General features: G+C 39.1%; 2 protein-coding genes across 2 annotated transcripts; one reads left to right on the top strand and one right to left on the bottom strand.

Annotated features, from left to right (window-relative positions):
• Positions 1-65: 65 nt before the first annotated feature.
• prmt5 (protein arginine methyltransferase 5) lies at positions 66-6297 on the bottom strand. The gene is made up of 16 exons (XM_088429503.1): positions 6135-6297; positions 5811-5929; positions 4225-4310; positions 3950-4084; positions 3739-3851; positions 3580-3629; positions 3324-3487; positions 3006-3167; positions 2405-2482; positions 2260-2318; positions 1966-2088; positions 1680-1855; positions 982-1185; positions 789-899; positions 647-711; positions 66-570 (listed from the first exon to the last, which is right to left on the bottom strand). Exons 1-16 carry the CDS (start codon positions 6230-6232, stop codon positions 418-420), a joined length of 1896 nt encoding a protein of 631 aa, XP_088285629.1. The 5' UTR covers positions 6233-6297; the 3' UTR covers positions 66-417.
• A 3164-nt stretch (positions 6298-9461) lies between these two features.
• On the top strand, positions 9462-15494 carry psmb5 (proteasome 20S subunit beta 5). Its single transcript, XM_088430084.1, has 3 exons — positions 9462-9738; positions 10755-11061; positions 15087-15494. Exons 1-3 carry the CDS (start codon positions 9514-9516, stop codon positions 15368-15370), a joined length of 816 nt encoding a protein of 271 aa, XP_088286210.1. The 5' UTR covers positions 9462-9513; the 3' UTR covers positions 15371-15494.
• The last annotated feature ends 691 nt before the right edge of the window (positions 15495-16185 follow it).

Genomic DNA, 16185 nt, shown 5'->3' with positions numbered 1-16185 from the left:
AGTACTTTATTTCATGAAATGGGAGGGGGAAGGGGGGGTCACATCCACTGAAAAACAAGCTAAGAAACTATTACAGTGTCTTTATTGACATGATTCAAACATACAATACAGGAACATAGAATGTAATCCCAGTGCTATATATTTCAGAGTGGACCAATGTTTCATCCATTTTTTTATGGAATGTCTCTGATAAGGCATTGTTTGTGCTGATCTACTTTTTATGTGTGGTGTTTGTAAGAATAATGAAGAAAACAGATGCGGAAACATGTTTTTTACACATTGTGTTATCCTAATCAGACTGAGTATATCTGAATAGACAAAGAGACACACACCGTGGCCACGTTAACTTAAAAAATAACATAAAAAAAACAACCAAAATACAAATACGAACATGCGGCCAAGCACGATCTGTCATGTTTATAGCCCAATTGTATAGGAGCGTCCAGCAGGGTTGTGAATTGCAGAGCAGGCTGGCTCTGTTACAGCCCATTCGTACCACACTTTCTTCCCATTGTTGCAACGCCAGAATCGAACGGTGACAGTATCATTACGGGATATGGAGATGGGTTGCTGTTGAAGGAAGTAAATGAATTTATTGTTGTTAACAAAGTCTCTGTGTTTTAAAAGTACTTTTAAAAGTACTTACTTTGAGCGGGAAGAGTATCGGGAACCAAGAAAACATTCCGGGTGAATGTGTATCAGGTTTTATGCCTGTTATGCACAGGGAAAAAGGTTTGTATTATGCCTTCACTATAAAGCAGTGATGTTACAATTTGAAGCATACTTACTGAGTGTAACATCTTTGTAGAGTGTGGTCTCAAAGTACCCAGCAAAACCATGGAGTACAGTATTGCAACCCACCGAGAATTTCAGGCACTGGTAACGATTATTGTTCTTATCTGAAGGGTGGGCGGGGCTCAAAGAGGTCAGTGCCTTCAAATATATTACATATCACGAATCGGTGTAAAATTCATTGTTTACCTTTTGTGGGGTGTGTGAAGGTAAAGCATGGTTTGGGCTCAGCCAGCTGATGGAAGTTGTGGAGGCGTACCACATATGGCATTTCGAAATGACATTCAGGATCCTTGTCACGTTCCCTGCAGCCTCGGACTTCGTTATACAGCTTGGAGGAAGACAGTGGTGCCAGGTAGGAGGTGTAAGAGCAGGGGATACTCACACCATCATCTGGCATAATGAGACGTGAGAAGAAGAAAAAGATGATTACAGACGCAGCGATGGAAGGGAACAGACATTTTTTTCTCGTGTCAAACTATACACAGTGGACACATCATTGGGTTTACTTGCACTGAAACGTTTTTTTTTTTTTTTTTAGTGCAAGCGCATAAGACATCTGCTTGCCAACCCCCTCAAAAATAGTTTTTGTAGCCTGAAATATGGTATATATTTAACAATATTTACTATTGCAGTGTAGTACTGCAGAACAACTGATTCCAAGAAGGGTTATATAAAATAATTTGATTATTCTTTTTCAGTGATTGGAGACAAGTTAAATGCATATCCTCTAACATCTCCAAGTTTAGAGTTGTGTAACCTAGTCATCTACAAACCACTGTAATGGCATAATAAGTGTAAGCACATTGTTAAATGAATAACTCTTGGCAGACTGACTCAGAAGTGATAACTGATCAAATTTACATGAGATGACTGTAAAGAAGCACCTTTGAGAAAGTGCTGCGCTCCATCTAAGCACTCTGGTGAAAGTTCATTATCACCAAACGATCCAAGCAATTCGCTGACAATAATGTCAGCCTTCTCAGGTGAGGTCCAGTCTCGCATGTCAGATGACACCACCGTCACCTGATCCCCCCACTCTTCAAAGCGCCAGTTTTCCAGCCTGCGGAAAACGTGAGCAATTCATAGATAAAGGTTAATGGCTCAGGATAACAAACGTATATCTTTGAAAGTAAAGTTAGGGTTAAGTAGGTCCTTGCATTAGCCACTCACGTGATGACAGCGTTGGGATTTTTTTCAACAGCGTACACTTTCAGCTTCCGGTCTGCTTGTTTAGCAGCATGCAGAGACGCGTTGACCAAGGGACCCCTACCTGCCCCCAACACCATCAAAACTCTAAGGGAAAGAATTACAACTAATTTACCCAATTTTCTCATTTGTCATGACGAGACAGTCCCTCTTCTTAAGTTAATATTCAATGTCAAAAACTCAGAATAAGGGGAAATGATTTTGAGCCACAAACAAACCTTGGCCTGAACTTACACTTGCTTTAGTGATGTTACTTACTGAACATTGGTGTCTTTCTGTTCCTCAGGGACTCGATCGAGAAGGCATTTATACACAGCCTGTAAACACATCACAGCAGCTTTTTAGATCATAACAATTACCACCCAGACAAAACAGTCCATTCATTTTGCATCGTGGGTCTTACCTGTTGGTACTGTGAGTATTTAATAGGATCCTTCTCAAAGACTTCATATGTCTGTGACTCCAGGTTATCCATGAGAGGCTAAATGAAAGAGGAAAACAAACAAAAAAAGATTTAACAACACCGTTTTAACATTCACTGTGCCATTTTTTGGCACCCATTTTTATGACAACAGTATCTTGGAGAAAACTAGGCCTAAAAGTGGATATTCTGGAAATTCTTGCTTAATCTTTTTCGGCTCAAATGAGGCAGCTTTTCTAAAATGGAGGATGTGTGCATGTCCAAGTAAGTCATGTTCATTTAGGAGTGCTGAAATACAGGTCTGTGGTCACTTGTGCGGCACAAGATAAATATCTGAATAGCACTTCTTCAGTGAAGTGTGCACTTCACTGTCATTCAAGTCAAATGTAAGCCGATAGATAAAAAAGACACTACATGGGATGAGGAACACTTACAAAATGTTTCCCAAAGACAAACATTTTGAAAAATGCAAAGAAAAGAAAATCCACTTTCACTATATCAGGAATAGGCCCGAAAATTACACGCAAAACCTCTTATTTGTGGACCTAAACACACACACAAAAAGTATCAAATATTTCTGTACCTGTAAGGGAGACTGTAGGTAATCTTCATAACCCTTTGCAAATAGCTCATAGGAATTGGGTGCTGGCCGGTTCTGACTGAGGTGTTCCAGGTATTGCAGGTATGAACGAAAGTCCTTCTCAGTGTGGCGACTCGTACCTGTAAAGATGAATTGTGCCTCCAACTGTGAAAGAACACACACTTGATCAACTTTTCACTTGAGAAGTCTTTAAATCTCATTTTAGAACTTTGCTTTGCCAGAAGTCAAACAAAATCATAGAATACAACCATTCCACTGTAAAAAGCAATTTAATTTCGTCATCAACTGACTTTAGCCTACCTTGAAAAGTCGGATAATTATTCGCTGGTGTGCTTTAGATAAAACAGGGAAACCTTTCTTATTGGTTAGGAAGATGCTGGTGGGAAGTATGGCTGCTTTGATTGGTTCCCCAAGCCATTTATCAACCACAGTTTCTGAAGGCATGTCTGCTCCAACTTCAATGGCTTCATGAGTACAAAGGAGGATGCTCATGTTAATTTTAAAGTCCACTCCTGGACTAACTCAGATAAGAAGCATCATGGCATGATATTCTTACCAAGGCAGACCCTCTTGTTGTAATCACAAAGTGTCCTAAATGAGTGCCACCTAATTTTACAGGCGAGAAAAGAAGATCTTTCAAATTAATAATAAAAGCTAACAGAAAAATTCAAACAGAAAACTCCAGATTGATGACATGTAGTCGCTTCAAACCAACCAGTTCCATGTCTTCTCATCAATAGTTGTCTCGTCAATACATGTGACTGGCTCATTCTCAATCAGGTCTTCCCGCATGTCTTCTGGAGCCATCAGTGGAACCTGAATCCAAAACTAATCGCAGAAATTTGACAGAGGGCATTAAGTGATTCATCTACTAAATCCTGCTCCTTTGTTCTCGCTCTTATTCTACAAGCGGTCGAGTGTCTTACATTTGTCGTGTGGTGTCCTGACTGGATGTGGTTTAGAAGCACACGTGCAAGATTTGCTTTATGAGGTCCATTCAAAGGGATCATGAAGACAGGCAGGCCCAAGTAGGCCGAGAAATGCAACTCCTGAGCCAGAGCCTGGAGAGAATGGCAACATGTTGATGAAGATGGAAGGCATAAGAAGAAAGAGGCAAAAATCAAAAAGGGGAAAGACGGATAGAGATGAATGAAAGGATTGTTTCCAGCACCAACATCTGTGACCGTTCATTCCAACTTACAGCTTCTGAGTTTCTGCGTACAGTGTCAATTTCTGAATCTGTGTCAATCCATGGAGACTGCTTCCCAACAATCAGAGTGTTCCAATCTTAAAGAAAAAAAAAGTGTGAATTTAGTCATCTTCTAAAACCTGAGCATTTTGCCTCTCATAGGGCAAAATAATGCAATTTTCATATGACTTTAACATGTACAGTACAACGGAGTGCAAAAGAAGTTAAAATAAATAATATAAATGAGGTAGTAAGAGAGTGTGGCATTAACGCCTATCTGAAATCAGAACATTTCTAGTTAACAGCATGGTGTGTTAAAATGTGATCAGTAGAAATGGCAAGTGTGTCCGGCTGTCAGCATCAAAGCGTGCAGGTGTTTACATCTATACGTCAGCAAGTGTAATACGAATTTATGCCAGATGCAACTGTAATGGACCCTGAGCCACGAGTAAACACTAGCAACAGGTACCGTATATCAATGTCTGTGTAATTAAGTCATTTGTTTGTGTCGTGGATTTGATATTATCCGAGGCATTTGTGTCCATTTTGTATTGGTTAAAGTAGAGTTTATTTTAAAGTTGGCTTTGTCACTACGTTGATGGCATGTTTTACTGTCTCGCAGAATATTATAATTTGTTGCTGCTATTGGCTTGAAATATTTTTTTTTCTGCCGTGTACACAAATATCTATGTAGTCAGGGCAAGAAAATAAAGCATTGAGCATTCTCTGAATAGAGGTACTCCAATTACTGAAGGACTTGTTTCAACAATGCACCTCATAATTTTCATGTGCCATAAAAAGCCGACATAAAAATCTCAAATTGTTTACAAAGGAGAAGGGTGATTTAAAGTGCACGATCGTTTCGGTAAAATTGTTCTGACATTTATCTTGCTGCTTCACTGTTCTGGTTCACAATTTTAAAGCTGTATCAAGACCTCTGCTGATACCCGTATCAGAACAACATTAATTATTTCATAATAACTGTGAACAAACAAAGATTAATTATGATTCTGGAATAGGTTTGGCCCTTTACATGTCAGAAACTAGACAAAAAATGCTGGTCATTATTTTCCAAAGGAAGGCAACAGTTTAATTTTAACAAAGCAATATGACCAGTCTGCTTTTATTCATGACTACAAGTAACAGACAATCAATTGCTATTGCTCATTTGAGGTTGTGAACCTTCTGGTGGAGTGCGTGAAAGTAGTTTATTGAGAAAGGTTAACCGAAAAACAGCAGATGACTTTGCATCACTTACACCCGTAATAACGTGAATAAAAATGTTATTAGGAATGCTCAATTTCAATAATAAAAAAAAAGCATGGCATATATTTTCTTTAGATGTCTGAACGATGTCTTTTGCAAAGATTCTTGTAATCCTTCCTTAGGGCCAGACTTACAGGACATAAAACGGCACGTAGGGCCTTATCTGGCCCGCGGACCTTGAGTTTGAATTAGAGGATTCCGGGCAGTCAGAAAGTCTTGGTATTAGTTTTCTGAGTAATAGTCGGAAATCTTTTTTTTTTTAAATTCTTTGGCACACACGTGCAGATTTCGGGATGAAGCAGAGACCGACTTTCCCAATAACTGGTTCTAACCTCTTCCACACAGCAGCAAGTCAGACCGCGTCTGAGCACCGAGTCGTGATTTAGCGGGTTCTAATTCAAACTCCCTCCTGAACCTCGGGTGGAACAGCGGCATGCATACGAAGTCAAACCTGAGCACAAAAGACAAAAAGAAAAAAAGAAAAACTAGTTAACAAATATGTTATTTTTTTACGACAAACTGCACGTTTGAATCAACATTGAAAAATAGTGCACGTGCTGATAAATTCCCCGGCTAGCTTAGCATCCATCGTTGATATTGACTCATTATTGTCCGCGTCCCCCTCCAGATTCAACACTTAGCAATACAACTCTTACCCGAGTTTGGCGACCGCTGTTAAAGTCTCGGCTACTTCTGGCACGCAGTTCAAATCTCTCCCGCAGGACACCCTGCTCCCCGTACTGACAGACGCCATGACTTGGCATGCAGGGTATGAACTAGGACCACCACGCTGGTACAGGTTTGGAGGAAATCGACGCCATTTTGGATCTGCGCCTGACGCTATACAATACAATGAATTAGGGAAGGTGGAGTCAAAATGGCTTCGAGAGAAAACCAGTTTCACATCTCGTGCAATATCGCGGCATGAAACATTAGTTTTCCTCTAAAACGTACCCGCGCCAACCATTTACTTACGCAAAAGTACAGATACTTGAACGATTTTGGTCAATTTAGAAGTACTGATTAATTACTTAAATAACAAAATAAATAAAAAAAAGAAAAGTATCGAATGAAAACAAAGCACATTTTTTTTATGCCGGGTAATAAAAAATGCCCTCTTGTGCGTGAAAAAGATAAAATATTTTAATACATATAGTGTGCACGATAAGAAGGAAAACAAAACAGTCACTGCACAACTAATCAAAAAGTGATCAAATAGCTCTGTTAACTGTCAACAAACAGTAGCCTAATTATAGCAACCAAACTATAGGCCTACCTCTATTAGTTAAAAAAAAAAAGTCTCGTTGTTATCCATGACAGTTCACAAAATTAACAAGTCTATTTAGACAAGATAAGTAGTGGAAAGTAAAGGTATCTGTTTTCCAGGGTGGCAGTGGAAATAAAGTTGTCAGAAAAATAAATACTGTATCAAACTAAGTGCCCTTACAGTACCTACAAAGTCTGCTGAAGTACAATAGCAACATATTTCTACAGTCTCACTTATTGTAATGTGAGTTATAAATAAAGAAGTAAAACTCATCATATAAGGACTGGATCATATTGGAAGATACAAACATAACATAAACTGGTTTTGTTCCGACAGTTATCACCATCTCTAATATGTTCCTACCTCCCAGATCATATTTTACAAGCAGACAGATTTGTTGAAACATGTTGTACTATGTCATTAGCAAAGAGAGAGGTAAATGTGAAAAGGTTTGCAGAAATAGGCGTCGCTCCATATCATTTTCAATTCTAGCAAGATCAAATTACTCTTGTCAACTAAAAAATGGCTGTGTAAGTGTTAACATTTTGTGCAAGCTGTCACATTTAGAAGCGCTATAAAGGAGTTGAGACTAAGATTGTTAGGTGAATTGCAAAAAGACAGTGAGATGAGCTGACCTAGATAATGGATGACAGCATCTCCCTGAACAAAGGCTTGTGGGGTTAGCAAGTTTATAAATGTCCAATTTTCCTATACTCCATTAAATCTTTGTATGAAGAGTTGTTTTCTTCCTGTGTAGCAAGACATTTTTTGAAGACGGAATACATTTTTATCTACTTGGCTTTTGGCTTTGGATGATACATCTGTGGCTTCAAGGACACCACTGTGTATCACAAGTGGGTTGATGTAACTTTGAAGATAAACCAGATCTTTTGAATTGATCAACTGCTACGACCTTGGACGGAGACTAAATCTTTTTCAACCAGAAAGAAAAGTGGAAATCCATTGAATTTTTGCATGCTGATGCTGACCTCAAATTACCCTCGCGAACGACTCCTCACATCAATCCCCTCTCTGGCAGTCCACTGACTGGTTTTGTTAACTCATGGAACAACAACCTTGGGATTTAGCTTTCAAGGTGGGACATGCTAAATGTATTTTTCACAAATTTATTTTGACTTGGTGACCACATATAAGTTGGTAAAAGAAAGCACGGCTGGTGCAGAACCTCGAAGGGTAATAAAACAATTATTGTGCAAATGAACTGTTCATGATACATGTAGTGCATGATAGTTCTGTGATGGATGCATCCCCCAGACGGTGATCCAAATTGAAAATGTTTTTGTAGCAATGACTCGTGTCTGCTTGTTTACTGTTGGTTCGCCAAACGTTATACCTGTGGTGTCCTTGATGAAAGTTTGAATGGGTGTCTGAAAAGAAGTTGAAGAAGATTAAGGTCCTTGGTAAAAGAAGTTGCGTTTAGTCCACCTTGAGGAAGGACCTTCAGGAATAACATTACAGGCAGGACTGGGAGATGGCAGAAGTGATGGGCAAACAAAAATACACATGAAGCAATGATTTGACAAAAGTTGTGCTTTATTACATTTGACTATACATTTTTTTGTATTTGTGCTGGTATAAATTTATTACATTATACTGAAAAGACTGAAAAAAAAAGACTGACTGAACAATTTGAATAATGCAACCTAATGTAACATTTTTTTCTCAGAGTTGGGCCGTTGTGCTTTCATCCATCCACTCATCCATCTCATTGAGAGATTACGTGATCAAGATTTCTGTACAATGTGTTGCAGGAATTTAAAAAAATTCCCCCTTTAAATTGGTTGATTAAAATTCATATTTTGTCACATATTTACCTAAAAAAATTGCAAAACTCATTGGTTGATTTAATGTGAACATCAAATGCAAATTTATAAAAGAACCAAATTTACATAATGCAAAATTTTCATCTAAATTAATATAAATAAAATGGAAGAATTCAACATCTAAATAAATAATGGGTTAACTAACTAAAATTAAGTTTATGCGTAAAACTATTGAATAGCATTGTTAGTTTTAATCATTGAACTTGCTATTTTTTTTAACAATGATTATTTTATTTGAGATCTTATTTACAAGTAGTCATTTTCAAAATACAAGCATAAAAAACATGGCCTTACCTAATTTTGCCTAGTATCTTTTAAAGATTGGGGGCCTCGGTGGTAGAGTGGCTAGCACATTTACCTAACAGTTCAGAGTCCCGAGTTGTCCCGAGTCCAGGTGCGTTCTCTTCGGTCAATCCGGTTAGGCTAGGGTGTATTGAACACTTTAAATTGTACTTAAAGGGACAATACTGTATGTAAGATTTAGACCGTTTTTAATTAAAAACGAATAACTGAAATAATTGAAAATGAAAAAAAAAACTTGCAAATAAATGTGTTCTTAATGAGCAACAGTATGTTTTAAAGTTCATCGTAGGTCTAGTTATCATTACAATATATTATGTGGGGTGGCACTCCTCCAGAGGCTGCCATGTCTGTTATAGCTATGGACAATGATAAATGCAGTACATCCTGCTGCCCGGAATCAAGTGTCCCTTTAAGGCCGTAGACAGCTGGCATAGGCACCACAAGTCAGCGACCTCACCGAGGATAAGAGGCTAGAAAAAAATGGACGGACAGATTGTTGAATGAAAGTTTGAAGTTTAAAAAACATCCGGAACTATAGGGGGCGCTGTGTGACTTCCTTGCGTCACAAAACGTGCAAGTAGGAAGCCACGGAAGTTGCTTGCTCATCGGGTATATTCAAAGATGGCTCTTGCTAATGTGTTGAACAGTGATTGTTCTGGTTTTTCTTTTGGCAGTCGTCAAACGGCTGCTTTTGATTGTGACCCTGGACTGACTGATCTGGGGCTCCAAAGTGCATCGGGAGACGACATTAGATTTGCCATCAAAAATCCACTGCGTGCCGTGGACGACGATGGTATCGAGAGGAAAATCGAATTTCTGCATGGGACCACTACCTTGGCGTTCAAAGTAAGGAATTTACTCTGATAGTTGGCTCGTAAGCCCTCTAATTACTTAGTTAATTAGACAACAACGTCTACACACAGATTTTGTCTGTTGGTAGCATGCTAAGACTGAACATTGTCGATACGGCGCCATGTCCCGTTTAGCATGTTAGCATGCTTACATTCCGCCGAATCACGGCTTCTACCGTCATTTATTTTCACGCGTGTTACGGGTAAGATTCTCTCATGCTTAAATCATTGTTATACATTCTATCAAAGGTGCGCTAAGTGCGGTGACTGTACACAGGAATTAATTTTTTTAATGAATGTCGTGAAAACGAAAGTATTTAATTGCTGTTAAACGCAGTATTTGGTTCAGTACTGAGACAAATCAGTTGAAGTTTACGTAGTTTTGGTAAGTGTCTCTGTTTACGTTACAACTCAACTATAGTGCATTGTCACTTGCAGTAGTGCATGCATGCAGTTCAATCTATAATAGTGGAATGGGAAGACTTTTATTCGCTGGGTTTACTATAACGATATTTTGAAACGTCAAACGACTGCATATTAAGTAATATTAAATGAGTAAACTTGAACTAATATTGCTTTATATTCAGTCTCGAAGTGGCACATAAGAGAATTTCACAGAATTTAAACACTGAAATGTTCAACCAACTCTTATAATTTGATCTAATAACTGTCTTGTAGCTTGATGCTCTCATGATATGAAGCATTGCAGTAAAAATTAGAATATATGTTACATTGTGTATTTAAAAACCTTTAAATGACTAACACTGGCGGGTGTGATGACGTAATTACATTTTCATCTTAATTTGCTCCTATTTGATGATGCATGTCTTCCAGTAGAGTTTAGTGATGCCTCTCATAGGCTGACACAAAGATTTGATTTTTTTTTTTCCAGACTTGTCTGGAAACTTTAAAAGTATATCATTGACAGTATAAGAAAAAAAAATGTTAGTAGGCAGTGGTCTTTCAACCTCCAATCAGTAAAATGTTCTCTTTTGGTTGTTGTCATTTCAGTTCCAGCATGGCGTCATTGTGGCTGTAGACTCTCGGGCCACAGCGGGTTCTTACATTGCGTCGCAGACTGTCAAGAAGGTGATTGAGATCAATCCCTACTTGCTGGGCACCATGGCTGGAGGAGCAGCCGACTGTAGCTTCTGGGAGCGCATGCTGGCCCGTCAGTGCCGAGTCTACGAGCTCCGCAACAAAGAACGCATCTCCGTGGCCGCAGCATCCAAGCTACTTGCCAACATGGTTTACCAGTACAAGGGCATGGGACTCAGCATGGCAACCATGGTCTGTGGCTGGGACAAGAGAGGCCCAGGTAAATATATCTGGCAGTGCAACGCCTCACTTTGTTCATTGTCACATAAAAGAAGCTTTTAAAACCACACACTGCACGTGATTTCTAGACTTATATAGTGCGTATAATTCATCACATATAAGATGATCTGACAAAGGTGATATTGGCCTTTTAATTATTTTTACATGTTGCTCTCTCCCCACTTCACCCCCCCCCCCAAAGTACTATTTTCTAAAACAGAGAGCTGTAATGATGTTTTGGGCTGGGCCTCGTTTGTGCGGCCAATGGGATGCGACATTTTTAAGTAGTAAAGTGTGAGTTACCTTGAAATTAATTTGAATTAGAATGGAACAAGACAATTCAAGGTGAGACAAGGAGATTGAAATAAATACCGTATTCTCTGAAATTTGCTCAAATTGGTACCACACAAGAGACAACTTTTGTTTCCCTTGGAGTTGGTCCACAATCCTTAAAGATATGCACAAGGAATCGTTAGATTTGAATTGTTTCTCCTGTTGCATCACATTGATAGACAGAAAAATGAAAGTCTTAATTTTTATTCAACTGAAGTCTTGTATGAACATGCTTAATGTCATACATAAAAAACTTTATTTAGGAGGTTTAGTAACGGTGGAGGCATATTTTCCAGCAAAACTGTTGCGATTGCAAATTGATCATCTTCATGATTAGCTTACTTGAGGTTCCACGGCACGATAATTGAGTGCAACAGAGAGGTTTATAATAGACCACTATAAAATCAAGCTTGGTAGGATTTTAAATACGCAGCATTTAAAAGAAATAGATTGAAATAGAAAATGAAAATGTAGAGATGCCCACCAGATGGCACTGCTACCTCTGTCTTGCTCTTGTGAGCAGTTACCGCTTGAGTGTTCAATGCTGCCATTTTTGATGGCTGAGTGAGACTATACATCACTGGAGGCTTGGACAAAGAGCTAGCAATAGTGACACAATGATAGCAAATCGATACAGCCGGATCTGCTAGCCAGTGAGAGTGGCAAGATGGACGTTGTATCCCGGCCCTAAACGACCGTTGTACATATCGCTTCAACATAGCGTGAGATGGATGTTAGCTTTGTTTTGACGTGAAGGTGTTTGTGTGCATGCTTTCTGCCTGTTTTTTTGCCATCCAAAGTAAATAATGTTCATAAAAATTGCAAGGCATTCAAATGGGAAAATAATGACCCTTTCATTTGTCCAAGTGTCATACGAGCTTATCAATGTCAGTGATTGAAGTGTCAGGTGAACGGCATGTAAATTAAATCTCCCACAATTAAGTGGGAGGCTTGCTAGCTGACTATTCTTCGAACCACGCTGCTAAGTGAAAAGGCACTGTAAACCAACAGTTCTCAAGTGGGGGAGTATGAGGGGCCCTTTGGGTATGTGAAGGCATGTTGGGGTTATGTGAGATTTTAGAAGCTTTCTGCAGGTATCAGCAAATCTTAATTTCATGCCATAACATGAACAGCATAGTTATCTTTTCAAATTAACCACAAATAATTTGGAACATGAAGCAACATTTTCTAAATTGTGTTATAGTAAGTCCTTTGCAAAACGCTGTATGCATTTATTTTGTTAAATTTTATGCGTATGTTTGTCGTCATTCGTGACAATTTTCTGGTGGAAAAAACAGGCATAAAACAAGTGATGTTAATACAATTTATCTTTTCGAGTTGCTGAATAAAACGCACCTCAAGAAACCACTACAAATATATATATATATATATATATATATATATATATATATATATATATATATATATATATATATATATATATATATATATATATATATTTTAAGTTTGGTCAATGCCACTGTCCACAAGTGTGAATGTGAGTGGTTGTTTTGTGATATGCTTAAATCTGCACTTGTTCACTTCCTGACAGTCAAAATTTTTCTGTGGAAAGAGACTGTGATGTTTAAAGCTTGCTGCTCACACATGATGATAGTCAGTAGTCCCCCGTCATGGAGCCAGTTGTGCAATCCGAGTAAACAGTTTCCTGTCAAGATGCCTAATCCGAATTGAAGTTTTCCGCTTTTAATATGAACTCATACTAACCGAAATATGAATGCCTTCACATACATTTCTCTTTTCAGAACAGTAAATGCTATTGCAGTTACCAAACCAGACCACACTTGTGTTTGTAAGGGACTGATGGTGGGATGTGCTTTTTTTGCTGCTGATTCTATTTGTGGTCCTCATCATCCACTGTCATGCGTGGTGCTCAACACAAGAGGAGGCTGCCATTCTAACTGTCCGCCTGCACTATTGTTTGTAACAAGTCCTCAACACTTTTCAATTGGAACAGGCAGGTGTCAGAGTGGCAATTTTACCCCATGCATAGGCAGTGGATGATTATCAAGGCAAGCTAACGACGGGCTCAGGAAGCTGCAATTTGTCAGCTGAAATGAATGGGAAGCTTTTTCCCCTCTAGAAAAGTAAGTGGCCCTCCATAGCTCTAATAGTCTGTCACAAGTTTAGCAGTGAATGTGCAATCTGGGACTGTTTTGTTTAAAGTGTTTTTTAGTAATACCACATATGAGTGAATATTGGGCAGAATAAAAATTTCACACGTTTTTGCTTTGGAAGCTGTCATGAAATACATGCCTCTTTTGTAAGCGCCTTTTCCCATCTGCAATTTTGTGAGCGGGCATTTGGTGAGAGAAACTCACATTACTTTGGGATTAAAACAAGCTAAAATACATTTGATCAATAATATGTAAATTGATGGTTAAAAATGCTCAGTAATCGACTGATAAAATATTTAGAAAAAAAATAGTGATTTACAGATAAAATAGCTAAACTTCAGTCCTTTTGGATGGAAAGTACCCATGAGCAGCAGCATGCCACAAATTGTAAAGACAAAGACCTCTTCCTTATCCTCTAAGCTGTACACATTGTCATTATACATACACTAAGCATTATACATACACAACCTGATTTTCATTGGCAAAGCTTTGTCCAATCATCTCCCAGAAGTGGGTGACATGATCAAAATTCAGCATATTTATTGTTTTAGTTTATACACACAAACATGCCATGTCCTCGAGCATGATGCTTACGTTGGACAGGTTTTCATGGCTGCATGTGGAGCCCCTTTTGCCCCGCCCCCCCCTTTTTTTTTCCTTATCAGCAGTTAGTATGCACCTCATGTCTCATGCGCAACATCAATACTCATGTTAGCTAGCCACCAACGCCGTGCCGTATCCAGTTGTCGAACTCCAGTCCTAGAGGTCTAGTATACTGCATGTTTCCTAACCCAAGCACGCCTGATTCAAATGATTAGGATCCCGCCAATCATTTGAATCAGATGTGTTGGGTCGAGAAAACCGGAAACCATGCAGGATACCAGCTCTTGAGGACTGGAGTTTGACACCTATGCTGATGGCACAATTACATCATTTTTTAAAAATGTTTAATCCAGTTTGGTTTACCTGAATTATTGCAATTACAAGGCACACAAAATGAAGGAGAGAAATGTTACAAGATAAGCTATTTTGTTGTCTCGTGAAGTCCCAGTACATTGGGAAAAAGTCCCGGTATGTGAAAGCTTCAATGTGTATGAGTACTAAATGCTAAATTGGATATCGGTAAGTATAAAAGAGAAGTCCACTGTCCACTGAATGTGCTCGCAGTGTTCATCCTCCCCAGAGGCGTAAGGTGCATCTAACTGTGCAGCTTGGGTTGCAGGTCGATAGTTAATTTTTGGCAGGTTTGCGGGATCAATAAAGCCCTGAGCAGGGCCCCTGGGCGGAAAACGATGTGGCCCGCGCATCGTCAGCAGGTTCCGTGGTCTGCTTCATTTTACTTCAAGTGGATGCAGCTGTTCTATCTGCCAGCTTGTCTTCACTTGGAAAGGTTGCAGCTGCTCATATTAGCATTGGAGGATGCAGTGTACACACACTCACAATTCCGTGTGAAAGCACAACAATTTAACACTCAAGCAAGAACTGTTGATCCTTTAAAGATAATCCCCTTACAGTGTTTGCATTGAGCAACTTTTTGACCAACCCGCTTTGTCCTCAGGGCTCTACTACGTCGACTCAAGCGGGAGCAGAGTTCGTGGCGACCTGTTTTCGCTGGGCTCTGGCTCGGTCTATGCCTACGGTGTGATGGACAGTGGCTTTCGGCAGGATCTGACCGTGGAGGAAGCCTGTGATCTAGGCCGCCGGGCTATCTACCAAGCCACATACCGCGACGCTTACAGCGGAGGGCAGGTCAATCTCTACCATGTCCATAGCAAAGGCTGGACCAGGGTCTCCCAGGATGACGTGCTTGAGCTGCACCACAGATACAAGGATCAGGCATAATTTTTAAAGTTAAATGTTCAGGGTGGAGGCTGAGGTTTTGGAAATCATTTATTTCTGTATACAAAATTCAAAATGTTCTGGAATGTCAGTTGGGTTGATATTAATAAAAACAAACAAACACTCATTTTTTTTGCTGGCTCCTTTTTTTAAGGTTACAAGTAACTTAGAACGAGAACTCTAAATTGATTTATTCAAAGCCTGCTATTCTTTTTTGGGAATGCTAGGGAGTCCCATCATAGGTGAGTGACTGAAAAGGACATAATATTTAAACATCTTTTGGTGCAAGGTTGTCACAATTAAAGGGATAATTAACTTGCAAATCTAATTCCAATAAAGTTGGGACTGTGTTAAACATAAAAAACCCGTTACTGTGATTTGCGAATAATTTTCAATATAGTGACATTTTATAGACAAGATATGTTGAAACCGATAAACCATATTGTTTTTAATGATTAACTTAAAATGGCTCCAACATGTTCTAAAAAGCTGCCACAGTCTAGTTGAACATTGTCTTTCGTCACCTTTCATTTGAACAACGCATACAAAATGTGGTTTGGGATTTTTATGCTGAAGTAAGCAGGAGCGAGTGTACTCATTGCAGCGTGTGTTTCTCCAAAACCTCTATGCATTGTACTCTTACAATATATTTTTTTGTGTGTGTGTGTCTATGCTTGAAGGATGCATTATCTACAAGAGCCAAAAACTATTAGAAAAAGTGACGCGTCAGACCACACAACACTTTTACACTTTGCAACAGATGTCCATTTTAAGCAAGCTTGGGTCCAGAAAAGCTGGCTGCATTTCTGGGTGTTGTT

The sequence above is a fragment of the Hippichthys cyanospilos genome, chromosome 12 (genome assembly GCF_059441005.1).
Source record: "Hippichthys cyanospilos isolate Australia breed blue-spotted pipefish chromosome 12, RoL_Hcya_1.0, whole genome shotgun sequence".
NCBI classification, from domain to species: domain Eukaryota; kingdom Metazoa; phylum Chordata; class Actinopteri; order Syngnathiformes; family Syngnathidae; genus Hippichthys; species Hippichthys cyanospilos.
This window is presented reverse-complemented; position numbering and strand designations above follow the sequence as displayed.